Genomic DNA, 15,702 nt, shown 5'->3' on the forward strand with positions numbered 1-15,702 from the left:
ATATTTGGAGGAGAAAATATATTAAAATGAACTGTCTTATGTGTCTCAAAAGACACATCTGAAAATGAAAAGATTTTGTGTTAATTTTTATCATAAGGTAAGAACTTATGTCAGGCCTAGTAGTACTGGGAAACTGAAGCAGGAAGATTGTGATGTTGAGGCCAATTTAGGGCACATAGTTAATTTGAGGTCAGTCTGAGCTACTTAGTAAGACTCTGTTTCAAAAGCCAAAACAAATTAAACCCTTTTATTTTTCTTCCTATGGAACAGAAAGTTTTATTTTTCATATGTTCTGATATCAAAAAACTATCAATATTGATATTTATATTTTAGAGTAGAAGTTTATATCCTTCCATGTGCACTTTCTAGCATGTAGATACTTCACGACAGCTACATGCTAAGTGATACAGAATCTGGCATCTCCACAGTGCATGCTAAGCTATCTATGTAGACCACAGATAGTTACCCTATGATAAATACATTAGAACAGTATGTGCACCATAAAAATACACAATTCCAATTTATAACATCTTCACACATGCATTCTCTCTTGTAAACATGAAAAATGTGACAAAAATCATAAATCCAGTTTTATTAAATAATATAGTTATTATAATCATCATATATCTTATTAAGCCAACTTGTTAATGAGAAAAGGAAAAATGGAAACTAAGAAAAAGAGATCTTGTAGATACAAAAATAAGAATACATGAAAAGGCACATTCCAACACTGTTGGAGGAATGGAAATTGATACAATTTGACATATCTATCAATAATGCATACCAACTGACCTCACAATTCCACTCAAGGAAATTATCCTAAAGATGTACACCATCACAGTAAGCTGTGCCCACAAGAAACATTCTACACGGCATTATTTAGACCACAAACAACACTTAAAATGATCTAAATGTCTATTACAAAGACTGTGATTAACTATACTGTAATTGTACAATGAAATTTATGGAGCCATTAAGAGAGAATGAGATAGTTTTGCTTGTGCTGAAAAAGTTTCCAAGATACAAAAGCATTTCCAAGACTCACATTATTAGTTTTTCAAGAGTACAAAACAGCATTACAATATGTTCCTATTTGTGACGACAGATTTTTGTGTGTGTACATATATATCCATATATATGTAAACACAAACACAAAAACACATATGTAAACAGATACAAATGTATACATATATTATAGGCATATAGATGTGTCATATATATAGAAGAAATTTCTGGAAGAACACATAGGAAACTGTTAATGGTTGTTTTGTCTGAAGTCACTCCGGAGGAAACTCAGTTTCCATTCTATGCTCTGTTGCACAATTTGAGTATTTTAAACACTCCAATTCACTTTCAGAGAGCTGAGGAATTCTTGCAATGTTTGCGGTGTCATAGAGTGTGTTGCTCTTCTCTGTGTAACTCGCATAGGGTTGCATTTCATCCTAAGAGAGAACTCCAAGTCAGTTCACAAAAGCTAGAAAGCATTACTGGAAAGGCGCGTGATTTCCTAACAGGTGCCCTACTGTATCTACCAATACCACATATATTTCTGTCTCTGGCCCTAAGTAAACATAGGAGCAAAGCCTTATTCTAATGTAATTAGACAAAATATTTTCATTCTGTGTATGAAAGTACAGAGATGAATGATGTGAGAATCAAAGGCTTAGCAAACTACTAGTTATAAGAGATTAAAGAGCAGGCTAGATTTTCAGTTTAGAAAGAGGGAAATGGCAATGGTACTGAAAAAGAGAAGTCATGAATTTGTTGAGCATGTGGCTCATTCCTATAATCCCAGCTACTCAGGGAGAGTAAAAGTGACTTTATTTGAAAAGAAAAACTAAACAGAAAGTCCTGGAGGTGTGGTAGAGTGTTTGTCTTGCAAATGCAAGGCTCTGAGTTCAAATTCCAATACCTCACAAAAAGAAAATAACTGGGTATGGTTTTAACAGAGAAAGAGTTACTTGATTTCTTAAAGGATAACAGTCCAAATGAGACAAATATGTGATTAGGATGCACTTAATGAGTTAAAAATCTGAGGTTCAGTAGGAAATATTAGCACTAAATAAGCAAATATACATGCACAAATGATGACTAGCATAGTAAAAATCAGAAGTTTTTGGATTTTTTAAAACCAAAATACTAATATTGAGGGAATTTACAGTGTGTGGCTAGATTTCAGATCATATGGATTTAAAAATTGAAAATGGGCTGGGAATGTGGCTTAGTGGTAGAGTGCTTGTCTAGCATACATAAAGCCCTGGTTCAATTCTTCAGTACCACATAAACAGAAAAGGCCAGAACTTGTGCTGTAGCTTAAGTGGTACAGTGCTAGCCTTGAGCAAAAAGAGTTCAGGACAGTGCTCAGGCTCTGAGTTCAAGCCCCAGGACTAGCAAAAACAAAACAAAACAAAGAATTGAAAATGTTGTTTTTTCATCTTACCTCCTCTACAACAGGAATAGAGTCTGGCTTTTTTGATTTACATTTTCTAAAGGAAAAGAAAAGAAATTATTTTGAATAATGCAGGAAAAATCGTTACTTAGATTTGAAAAAGAAAAATAAACACACTTTTGAATATTGTGGGTCATTTTGATAGAAATAATAAATCAGAAATGAGTTGAAGAATATTACTTGTTATTAATGTACCCAAATAAGAATATTTTGGAAAAAGAAGTACAATTATGAAATGGGAAGTTGGTACAATAGAATATATACAACCTCTCTCGGGTATATAAATGGAATTATTGTAATTATTTTCTCCTAAAAAAAACATTAGGTGTCAGTGGTTCACATCAATAATTGTAGCTATTTAGGAGGTTGAGATCTGAGGATCACATTTCAAAGCCAGCATGGGCAGGAAAGTCCATGTGATTCTTATTTCCAATTAACCACCAAAAAAGCTGGAAGTAGAGCTATGGTAGAGCACTAGCTTTGACAAAGTCTCGGGACATACCCTGAATTCAAGACACACACACACACACACACACACACACACACACACTTAGCCTGCACTATCTTCCCCCCATGCTCAAAAATCTACCACCTTCAAAATGCTCCGTGGAATTATGAAAGAATTACTCTTACACGCTAATTTACCCAGTCCACCAGCTGCATATTTTTGACTCTTTTCTGGTCCAATGAAACTGAAGAAGAAAACACATTCATCAGTCAATACCTGAAGCTGCTGCTTTTCAAGAAACAAATGAATCCCAGGATGATCAAAAGAATAATAGAGGAAATGATGTATTTAGCATATGATTTTCCTGTTTGGGCACCTGTAATGATAGATTCAAAACACAGATGGTTGAAATGTGCTAAGTCCAAACAATAGGGTATTATTCAGTGCTAAAAAGAAATGAGCCCCTGAGTTCAAGCTCCACGACCAACCGAGAGAGAGAGAGAGAGAGAGAGAGAGAGAGAGAGAGAGTGCTATCAAGCCATGAAAAGACATGGAAGAACCTGAATTACATATTACTAAGTGAAAGAAGTCAATATGAAAAGACTCTGCACTGCATGATTCTAACTATAAGTTATTTCAGAAAGGCAAAACCAGGGAAACAGCAAAAAAAAATTAGTGATTTTTCAGGCAAAAGAAGGAGGGATAAAACTTGGAACACAGAAATATTTTAACAGCAGTGAGAGTATCCTGTAGGATACCATTTTGGTTCATACATGGCCCTGTAGATGTTTTTTGTTTTTGTATCTGATTTTGATGTGAGCCTGAAATATAAAATTATTTAAAAATTAGAAATATTTGGCTCAAGAATGTCTCTCAGCAGATAAATTGATTTCTGTGATTTTTGTTTTAAACACTTTTCAACTCATTCATTGCTCAAAGAGTTATTATAACAAAATTGCTCTATCAATTCAGTCTCTAGAGTCTCCAGCAAAATACTGTGATGGCTGAACATTCATGAATGGTGCATTTCTAGAGGAGAGAAGGGAAATTTCAATTTTACTGTTACAGTGAGAGTACACTCGTTTTTGTTGCCAATTGTAGAAATGAATGGGTTATCATAAGAAGGTAGTTGGGAAAAAAATAATCCTAATGCTGAAGTCATCTTTCTGTCAAGTCACTGACATTAAAACAAATACTGGCCCCAGTCCAGAGCTCAGCAAGGACATACCTTCAAGAAACAGGCAGTTTTGCTGTTAAAATAAAACAACAGAAACAATATTGTAAAACTCTTTCAAGCCAATGAACTACCTCTTATTTGATATGTGGGAGAGATCTCTGTACCACATGAGTCTGGACTATATGATCCCTTCAACTCTGACATTTGATAAATATAGCATTTTATTGTAATACTAGATGGTAACATTTCATACATAACAAAACTACAAGTATCCGAAGTACTGTTGGACTCTTAAAAAAAAAACAGCAGGAGTGAATATTGGGAAATGATGGTTGAACTGCATCATTTTTCTCTTCTTATTTCGCAAAACTTGCCAAAATATTTATAAGAAATTTTTGAATTGTAAATGTGCACAGACAAAGAGAACAGAGATGCAGACAAGAAGAGATAAAAATTTTCAATCTGCTTCTTCAATATGAATAGAAGAATGACAAATAATTTACAGAGGAATAAGTAGAAACCTTGGTTGCCCTCACTACTTCAGAAAGAGTAGGAAGCTATGAAATATTTCAAGAAAGCTGAAAGAAAGAATTTTAAACATTCCTACCATGAAAGAAAAGTTAAATAATTGAGGTGATGAATGTGCTATTTGTCTTGAATAATCACTTCACAATGGATAAATATATTAAAAATATCACTATATACCCATTTATATAATTGTTATTTGACTATTAAAAGTAAAACTAAACTTAAGATGAGATAAACTGAAAAAAGCAATAGAAAAACAGGCTGTATGGGGAGGGGCCTGTAGAGCTAAACACTGGGAGCTTCCTTGAAAATTTGTATTAGAACAGATGGGCTGCCAACTCCTCTGTGCTGTACTCTTCCCCAATCAGAAGCAAAAGAATCTCAAAAAGATGACTCAGGGAGACTTCAGAGTCCAGGATCCAGGCATCACTGGGAATAGAGATGAAGTGCTAGACTGATAAGCTATATCTAAAGAAGTCAGCGCTCCAAACAGTGTAATGGATCCACACACACTTCAATTTCTGTTCCTACAATACTAACAGTCATACTTAAGCCTGCAAGGCAAGAGATTGAATGGTCCCAGGAAAAATATATTCATATATATATATATATATATATATATATATATATATATATATATATATATATATGGAAGCTCTAAAAATTATCTTCATCTATTTCCCTGTATTGAAGCTGACTAGTTGGTAAGGCTCACCAGGGGAGTAAAGAGTTTCTAATCTAATTGGTAGTGTGATTTGTGTGTGTGTGTGTGTGTGTGTGTGTGTGTGTGTGTGTGTGTGTGTGTGTGGTGGGGTTTGACCTCAGGGGCTGCAGTCCCCAAGCTCTTTTGCTCAAGGCAAGTACTCTAGGCAAGTACTCTACCACTTTGAGCCACAGTTCCCCTTCCAGTTTTTGAGTGGTTAATTGGAGATAAGAGTCCCACATGGACTTTTATGCCCCAGCTGGCTTATAATGGTGGTCCTCAGATCTCAGCCTCCTGAGTAGCTAGGATAACAGGCATGAGCCACCAGTGTCCAGTTGGCACTGTGCATTTTGAAATAAATCAATAGCCAAGGATTGCCAGAGTTAAGAGAAGACTCACATATAAAAGAAGGAGAGTAAAACAGGCAAGTGTCTAGAAGACTGAACTCAGATTAAGTAGACATGGATCAAGTAGAGGATGGAGAGAAAGTGGACAAACTAATATCTATGCAGCAGTTCACATGACCAACCAAGACTGATAAGTCCAAAAGCATAGAAAGGCTTAAAAAAATAATTGAACTGAAGAAAAATCTAACAAGGTAGCAGACTACCTAATAAGTCTGACAACAAGAATAGTATTACTATAAGTTCTCTAAATTTGGTGTGTGAAGTTTGAGATAATTCATTACAACTACATTCAACATTAAGTAACCAAAAAAAGCAAAGCAATTATGAAGTTCAAAAAAAATCCAAAAATTAAAAATAAACACATGGGAGAGGGGAAGGTGGCTCAGTGGTAGAGTGCTTGCCTTGTGAGCATGAGGCCCTGGGTTCGATTCCTCAGCACCACATAAGCAGTAAAAGAGGGAAGTGGCACTGTGGCTCAAGTGATAGAGCACTAGCCTTGAGCTGAAGAGCTGAGGGACAGCGCCCAGGCCCAGAGTTCAGGCCCCATGACTAAATAAATAAATAAAAGCATGGTTGGTTTTTTCAGTATTTAATGTTTTCATATTCAAATTAATGTAAACGGTGATTATTTAATGAAATATGCTATAACTGATAGGAAGGAAGTGTGACAGGAATAAAGTAATGTTAAATATTCATTGAGCACAAGAGAAAGTAGATATGTAATATATTTTTTGATACAGTAAGATAGAACACAACAAACATGTGTTTCAGAAAAGTGCAATTCAGGACTCCTCTTCAGTCTTCTCTCCAGATGGAGAATTTTTACTACTTTCTTTTATGGCTTTTCTTTCATTTTCAAATAAATGTTCTTTACTTGAGATGTAGGAAAGAAAGAAAGAAAGAAAGAAAGAAAGAAAGAAAGAAAGAAAGAAAGAAAGAAAGAAAGAAAGAAAGAAAGAAAGAAAGAAAGGAAGGAAGGAAGGAAGGAAGGAAGGAAGGAAGGGAGAAAACTATAAAAACTACAAAAACTACTAAAAGATTTGAAAGTATGTATCTCAAGGGTAAAATGAAGACAACAGGTATGTTTTAGAAAGGCAAGAATAGAGATGAAATTTGACTTTATGTTGGTTAGGTTGATTGAAATTAATACTTGGAATTTTATTTTATTTTTTTGGGTCCGGTCGTGGGGCCTGAACTCTGGGCCTGGGTGCTGTCCCTCAGCTCTTGGGGTCAGATTAAAGCAGATAATGCAGAATTTAAATCACAGATATTATTATTATGAGACATTTAAGAAACTTCACCAGGAAAAATCTAGAGGAGAAAACTTTACTAGACTAAAACTCCATGAAGGTAAATTATAGGTGGCTTTGTTTTTCTAACAAAATCATATGTACCTATTTTAACTAAATTTCATTCTACAACTACAATCAGTAATAGCCAAACACAGGGAACTCACTCCTATAATCCTATGTAAGAAGTGAAGATCTAAGGATTAAGTATTGAAGCTAGCCTATGCAGACAAATCAAGCACAGTCTTATTTTTAATTAACCAGCAAAAAGCTGAAACCAGAGGTGTGGTTCAATTAATAGAGTCAACCCTAATCGAAAAAGCAAACTAAGAGCATGAACTCCTCAGTTCAAGTCCCAGTACTAGCAGAGAGGGTAGGGAAGAGAGGGAATGAGAGAAGAAAGAGATGGAGAGGGAAGAAAGAGGGAAAGGAAGGAAGGAGGGAAGAAGGGAAAGAGGGAAGGAAGAAGGAAGAAAGGGAGTTCTTTCAAAAATAGAATACTGCTAATATAGGAAGGAAATTGCTATTATTAACAAATTTCTGTAATATTTTCCTAGACATGTCTTTGTATTTTGAGAAGGAAAAAGGTAAAATAGGAACTGAAGAGTCCCTGTGTGAAAATTGTCTGCCACTATACTCTTTTTGTCCTTTTAAACATAGTTTCTCCAATACAATGAAAAAAAATCAAACCAAAAACTAGAATTACCAACCAGAAGGCAGCTCTATGGACAGACTCCTGTTGCCAGTCGAATGGGAGACCAAGCAGGTCACAACAGTTACATTACTATTTGAACAGTGACATGTACTCTTGACTGTTCCTGTGTCATTGCTGGGCGATTCTGTCTCAGTGACACAACCCCACTCTGGGAACCAGGAGATCTGGGCAGCTGGCTTGCCTGCGACTGCCTTACACACCGCAGTTCTATTCTTGTCTAGAGACAGGCTCACTTCAGGGGGCACTGCAGAGATGGAAGAAGGAGAATGCTTTAGTCTTCTCACTCTGAGGAGGAATTTGCTTTCATCCCAAATCTGATGATCTGGAATATCATGGCATATGACATTCTTTACCTAGCACTTGGAGGTTATAACCATGATAGTAATTCCCATTAGGTTCTGCTATTTCACACTTGTAATACCCCTCATGAATGAGAGCCACCACATCAATCTGAAGATCCGGTCTCTGGTCAGGCTTGAAGTTCCAGGTTATTTGCTCATCCGTACAGTTATTTTTCACAGTCTCATTTGTGGATCTCAGGTAGGCAATTTTGCAGGGAACCTTGTTTGTGTGGATTATTTCCCATGTTGTTACAATCACTTCTTCCCAGTGTTGAAGAGGGCAACAGAGGACAGCCTGCTCACCCACCAATACCATCTTTGTTGTGTTAGCTGGACATACACAAAAGCAAAACCAGGAAGAGAAAAGCTTAATAAGGAACCTTGTGTGCCCAGTTTACACAAAGCAGATTACATAAAACTGTGCTAGAAATCTGCTTTGCATTCTAGAAATATGAGATTCACATAAGAAATTAACACTCATCAAATATATATAATGGATCAAATTAAATACAAGTACAAATCAAATTTAATCTGTATTATATATTACTAATGAATCAACACATAGTCTCAAGTATATGGAAATTAAGAAAAGACTTGATAGCTAGAAGCAGATGAAACTATACAATCTATACATAGGCTTTTGATTATGGATAATACTAGATTTATTAAATTTATCATGTACTTGTGATCCTCAGAAAATAGAGAAATCATTCATGTGGAATTCACCTCCTAAGTTTTGATGAGTGCAAAAAAAAAAATCAGGGAAGTGGCACTGTGGCTCAAGCAGTAGAGCGCTCGCCTTGAGCTGAAGAGTGCAAGGACAGCACCCAAGCCCAGCAGAGTTCAAGCCCCATGACCAACAAAAAAAAAATCAGGCACAGAATAATTAAATGCCTTTCACTAAGGGTAATATTTCAAAAAATTATAAATCTAAATTATAAATGTAAAAAGTATATGGCATATGAAACATTCATTAAAAGTAACTAATATTTAGGCTTAAGGAGACAAGAGTCCTTAATTGTACTTTTTAATAGAATAACAAAAGTCAGTGAAATTCACAGAGCTAAAAATATAACCTATAATTTCACCAGCTAATGATTTCAGGAAGATGAATTTGAGATGTCTTAGAAATATTTGTTTCTGGTGAAAAATAGATAGAAATATTTATTTCTGTTTCACATCTATATTTATATATGAAGGAGGAAACTTCTTCCTTTTGGAAGTTTTATATATAAAGGATTTTATTTCAAAAGAGTGTTATCAAATATGCAACTGATCTGTAATGTGATCCTATATTTTATTTCTGTATGTTCAATCAAATTATTAGAATTAAGTATGAAAGTTACCCTTGTGTCCATGCTCTAAGGTAAAAATTACACTGTTGACATACAAGCAGCATCCACCATAAAATTTCACATTTCTGCTACACTGACTGAAGGTATCCATTACTGATAAGGATTTCTGAGAGATGATTACTCAACTGCAGCATCTGTTTCAATTTACCTGTGATGCATGTCCATGACTTTTACATGAGCAGAACTATGGTAAAGAAAATGTTTTATATGATTGAGCTTTGTTCTTGCTAACTTCTACATTTAATATCTTTCCTTTTCAGTTTTAGTGTCAATTGTCTCTTATAGTTATTTATCATATCTCATGGTGAAATAAAGATCACTTACCTAGATGAAAAAAGGTAAGATTTAATCACAGACTTGAGAACATCTATGCTCTTTTCTTTCCACCATTCCAAGTTATCAAAGGTTTAGAGAAAAGCAAGAACAGCCTTGTTTGAGAATCAGCCAGAGAGTAAGTCATTCGAAGTCCCCATACTACAATATTCAGGTCACCTGACTCTTCAACTAAGTTACAAGGATGGCCTAAATCAAATCATGAGCTACTGCTTTTTACCAAGGTCAACTCCATCACATCACACAGTGCTGCATGCTAGATAAGAAAACATATTACCTGCTGCAAGAGGCAATGAATTGTTCTGTGTCATCTTCCTTTCATGTGGACATGGGCTAGTTGAATCTAGAAAATATTTAGAAAAGAGAAAATAAAATCACTGTTGTCTATTCAAATAGAATAGAAGTCACTGTACCCCAACAGTTTCATTCAATATATCAGGAAACCAGTAGCCTTTAAATGAAGTATGCTAATAATTTGAAGCTTACATTCATACTGCATTAATGGTTGAAGATTCATGAAGCACTTTCTTTTTTCAACTATTTTGCACAAAGTTTCACTAACCCCCTTCCCAGCCAGAGAGATTGGTTTGAAAGCCACCATCCCAGAAGACCCCATGGAGACAGTGATGTACAGCAAAGGAATTTACTGTCAGCAGCGGCTGACAAGGCCACCTTTCTCACAGGAGAGAGTGGAAAGGTGTCTGTCCTTTGTTTAGGGTCAAATATATAGTCAGGGGGCTAGGGGTGGGAAGTATGGGAAGCTAAACACTAAAGATGGCTCATAGCAAGGGTAGGGTTTTCTGATTGTAACAGTTACAGTTAGGCAACATTCTACTGATGCAGCTGAAGGCCAGATATGCTAACAGTTTCAGTATGAGCATTGCACATGAGCTGGCCTATGCAAACTCTTTTCTTGGTCCTCTGATGAACCCATCACTCCTATGTCAAGACGAAGCGTTTTCATGTGAATTCTAAAATCAGAACAAAGAAGGGTTCATCCATGCCCCTTCCTTCCTCATTGCTTACCTTGTAAACAGGGAGAAACGATGGGACATAAAGCAGAAACAGAGGGAAAAAAATCTTCATCTACTTTAACTTTCTAGGTCAAAAGTTCCTGAACCCTACATATGAGCTTAACTTCAAACTTGGCTTTGAAGAAATTCTAAAATAAAGGATTTTTTAGATCAATAGAGGAGAGAAAAAGAAAAGAATCAAGATTATTTTTGTGGGAACAGAAGGGAAACACCACAGCTCTCTCCAACCAAATAGAGCGTTCCCGTTTCAACACTCCGTTGCTCCAAGAGACCAACAACAACAAAAAGGCGATTACTCAGAGAGATGCAAGAAGTGAACAAAAGAAAAAGGGAAAACTTCAGAACCTACACCAAGAGGGTAAAGCGGGAAGAGCCTTCCCCACCCCTTGCTGGTGGCAGGGCTCCATGCCAAGCAGTTGAAGCAGCGGGGCCTGGAGCAGAGCCGCTCAAGCGGCCCGGCTCTGGACCTATCAAGGACCACAGAACCACAAGCATCCTAAGGCTCCCAGAAGATGACCAAGAGCCAGTGCCGACCCAGAGAATACAAACAGAAAAACTCAGAACACAGAACCCACACGAAGACCTCCCCCCCCACACACACACCCTCCCCAGCAGGACGCCTCTGCCTGGCCAGCATAATAAGCAGCCCAACCCAGCCAGGAGCAGCAGTGGGGAACGACCCTAGACTCGGAACCACCAGCCCAGCCCTGGGCCGTGGCAGCCACGGTAGTGGCAGTAAACAACCCCAAACTCATTGGATGGTGTGGCCATCTTCCCATCAGCCTGTGTAAGCAACCCAGCCCAGCCTGGGACAGCAGTGGTGGCTGCACCAGCAGCAGCAGTAGCAGTAGCGAAACACCCCAGACTCACGGCACGACCCTGCACCAGCCCATGGAATCAGTCCAGCCTGGAGCTGGCGGGAGCTGTGAGGAATCCCAGACCCACGGTGCGGACCCCAACAGCATACACAGTGGCAAAGGCTGTGAAACACAGACCCAGCCTGCATCACCACCCAGCATAGCCCACATCATCTCAGCAAACGTGGAACACGGTGGTGATCAGCAACCTACAGTGCACAAAACCAGCCACCTGCCACAGCACCGCTGGACAGCTCCCAACCACTACCAGGATAACTAAGTACACCAAAGGAGATGTTCCCCTACATTACCCCGACTGCCACAGGAGAACAGCACTAGTGGTAACCCACCCCCAGAAATTGGCCCACCATTACCACCTGGGCTACAGGTCCTAAGGAACCTTGGAGCTATGCAAGTGCACCAGCAACCAGCAGGCACACCTGGCACAGCCAGCCTGCCAGGCTTGGCCAAGAGCACTCTTAGGAGGGAATGGAAGAAGTCTAGGCTGCTGGTCCTTGACTAAAGGTGGGAACTGCCACCAGTTAAAGGAACCCTTCCTGTGTCCCAGGCAAGAACCCTAGCTATCTTAACTGCCTGCTCCTAACTGGTCAGGACCTGAGTGCACACCCCAGCAGAGGGTGGAGTGTGTCTGCCCACCACAATCTGACAAGAGTAAGCCCTTCGTGGGCCAGGCCAGCAGCTAGAAAGCAGCCCCATCCAATACAGAACCTCACACCAGGTAAAGTACCCTCAACCATCCCAGCACTGAGAGCAAGCTACATCAATTGCTCAGGAAAAAAATCCAGAACCAAGCAAAGGTAGCCACCTAGTGGCTGGAATTGGTCTCCAACAATCCCTGAATCCACATGCGAAAATCACAGCGAAAAATTACAAGATTCATCAATGGCCAAGATAGTAAACCAGACTCAAAGGCCAGCAACCACACAGGGGAGAATGCCAGTGAAAGCAAGAAAGAAATGGAAGACAAATGCTATATCCAAGAAATGATAGAGGCAATGACTCAAGGATTAAAATGAGAAATAGACCAGAAATTTAAAGAACAAACCAATGAGTTATCAAAAGAGATCGAGGCCTTCAAACAAGAAATGCACTCAAAAATAGCTGCAGTACACATCTCACTAAAAGATGAGATTATTACTCTTAAGAAATGACATAGAAACTATAAATGGTTCAATTGCTTCCATGCAACCCACAATGGAAGCCACAGTTAATAGAGTGAATGAAAGGGAAAATAGAAAATCATATACTGAAGACACTACGCAGGTACTGGAAAAAAACGTTACAGATCTGGGAAAAATACCCCAAAAATGCCAAAGGGAAGTCCAAGCACAAGCACACTGTGCCAAGAAATTTAACCTTCGTATAATTGGGATGGACGAAGGGGAGGAATACCAGAATAAAGGAATACAACGCTTATTCATTAAGATCATCTCTGAAAACTTCCCCAGTCTTAAAAGAGAAAATCTTACCTACATAACAGAGGCCTACAGAACACCTAACAAGCAAGATCCCAGGAGGAACACTGCAAGGCACATTATAGTAAAAATGCTAGACTTTAGCAATAAAGAAGCAATCTTGCATGCAGCAAAAGCAAAGAAGGAGCTATACTACAATGGGAAAAAAATTAGAATCACTGCAGATCTCTCCACACAGACACTGAATAAAAGAAGCCAATAACTGCACAGACTGGTATATCCAGCGAAGCTAGAATTTCCATTTGGTGGAGAAACTAAAATTTTAAATAGTAAAGAAAAGCTAAATGAATTCATAAACAATAAGCCAGCATTACAAAGAATGTTAATAGAGAGATTACAATCTGAAGAAAGCAATCGAGAACAGGGATACATACCGGATAGACATTGTAAGGAATCCAACTTAGTAAACACAGGATGAAAAGGAAAGAAGAAAACCATAGGAAAGTAGGAAAATGGCAGGAAACACAATATAACTCTCTATAATAACCATAAATATGAATGGACTCAATTCACCAATCAAAAGAAAAAGAACTGCAGATTGGATCAGCAAACAAGATCTATCAATTTGCTGTCTTCAGGAGACCACCTCACGGCCAAAGATAAAAGCAAACTCCAAGTGAAAGGTGGATGAAGATCTACCATGCAAATGCCCCCAGAAAGAAGGCAAGAGTTGTAATTCTGATATCTGATAAAATAAACTTTACACTAAAATCATTACGAAAAGACAAAAAAGGTCACTACATATTAATACAGGGAACAACCAAGAAGAGGACATCACAATTGTCAATCTATATGCCCCAAACATCGGTGAACTCAAATATGTTAAGCAAATAAATACTCTTAGAGTTACAGGAAATGATGGATCCAAATACAATAATACTAGGAGACTTTAATACTCCACTCTCACCAAAAGAAAGGTCTACCAACCAAAGAACTGGCAAACACGTCTCCAAATTAAATGATGTCATATCTCAAGCAGACTTAACCAACATATACTGAGTTTTCCACCCAACAAAAACCCAGTACACATTCTTCTCAGAGGTCCATGGAACTTTTTCTAAAATAAATCATTTAAGCATTTAAGCATCATTGCATTTAAGCAAATGCAAGAGGATCAACATAATACACTGTGTTCTATCTGACCATGAAATCAAACTAGTTCTCAATAACAAGGCATACAGTAGAAAAAACTCAAAACACATGGAAATTAAACAGCACTCTGCTGAACAACACATGGGTCACAGAAGAAATTAAGAAGAAATTTAAAAGTTCCTACAATTCAATGAAAATGAAGATACATCACAAAGAAACCTGTGGGGCATAGCGAAAGCAGTCCTGAGGGGCAAATTTATTGCGCTCAGTGCTCACATCAAAAAAACAGAGACAGACCAAATAAACAATCTCATGATGCAACTAAAACTGCTAGAGACACAAGAAAAAGTTGAACCTAAAGTCGTTAGACAGAGCAAGATAACAAAAATAAGCTGAAATTAACAAAATAGAGACTAAGAAAACTGTAAATAAATAATACAATAAATAATAAAACAAAAAGCTAATTTTTTGAAAAACAATAAAATCGATGGACCATTACCAAGATTAACTAAAAAAAAGAAGAGAGGAGAACCATCAATAAGATCAATGATGCCACAGGAAAAATTACAACAAACATCCAAGACGTCCAACAATCATTAAGAAATATTTCCAGACTCTATACTCACATAGGAAGGAAAACCTAGCAGAAATGGATGAATTTCTAGAGAAATACAAACTGCTCAAACTGAAAGAAGAATAAATAAATCAATTAAATATGCCAATAACCTACAATGAGATAGAGGAAGCAATCAGAAACCTTCCATCAAGGAAAAGCCCAGGACCAGATGGATTCACTACAGAATTCTATAAGATCTTTAAAGAGGAACTGATATCCATACTCTTCAAGCTCTTCAGAGAAGTAGAAACAGAGGGAGTAATACCAAACTCATTCTATGAAGCCTATCACACTCATCCCCAAACTGGGCAAAGCCCAACAAAAAAAGAGAACTACAGACTAATCTCTTTGATGAACACAGATGCAAAACTCCTCAATAAAATTCTAGGCAACAGAATCCAGAAACATGTCCAAAAAATCATACATTATGACCAAGTAGGCTTCATCCCAGAGATACAGGGATGGTTTAACATACATAAGTCAATAAATGTAATCCCTCACATCAACAGATCCAAGATCAAGAACCACATGATTATCTCCATTGACACAAAAAAAGGCTTTTGATAAAATACAACACTCATTCATGTTAAAAGCTCTGGAAAAAATAGGAATAGAAGGAACATTCCAAAAACACTAAAAGCCTTATATGACAGACCAACAGCAATATCATACTTACAAGGGAAAAACTACAACCAATTCTTAAAAACAGGAACAAGGCAACTCTCCCCACTCCTCTGCAATGTAGTTCTTAGCCAGAGCAATAAGGCAGGAAAAAGACATTAAAGGGGTCCGCATAGGGAAGGAAGAAGTTAAACTATCTCTTTTTGCAGATGACATGATTTTATACCTCAAAGATCCCAAA

The 15,702-nt window shown here is 37.6% G+C and overlaps 1 protein-coding gene across 2 annotated transcripts in view; it reads right to left on the minus strand.

Moving 5' to 3' along the window:
- Positions 1-573: 573 nt before the first annotated feature.
- The window catches only part of Cd200r1 (CD200 receptor 1), a 30,912-nt gene continuing 15,783 nt past the window's right edge, over positions 574-15,702 (minus strand). The window contains exons 2-7 of one of the 2 annotated variants that reach the window (XM_013028605.1): positions 10,023-10,088; positions 8,070-8,387; positions 7,712-7,960; positions 3,174-3,273; positions 2,441-2,486; positions 574-1,442 (exon numbers count right to left, since the gene is read on the minus strand). In XM_013028605.1, coding sequence (XP_012884059.1) covers positions 1,278-1,442; positions 2,441-2,486; positions 3,174-3,273; positions 7,712-7,960; positions 8,070-8,387; positions 10,023-10,088 — 944 coding nt within the window. In that variant the 3' untranslated portion in view covers positions 574-1,277. The remainder of the gene's footprint in view (positions 1,443-2,440; positions 2,487-3,173; positions 3,274-7,711; positions 7,961-8,069; positions 8,388-10,022; positions 10,089-15,702) is intronic. The other variant, XM_013028606.1, reaches the window with a different exon arrangement.

Source organism: Dipodomys ordii, unplaced genomic scaffold (assembly GCF_000151885.1).
Source record: "Dipodomys ordii isolate 6190 unplaced genomic scaffold, Dord_2.0 Scaffold111, whole genome shotgun sequence".
Lineage (NCBI taxonomy): Eukaryota > Metazoa > Chordata > Mammalia > Rodentia > Heteromyidae > Dipodomys > Dipodomys ordii.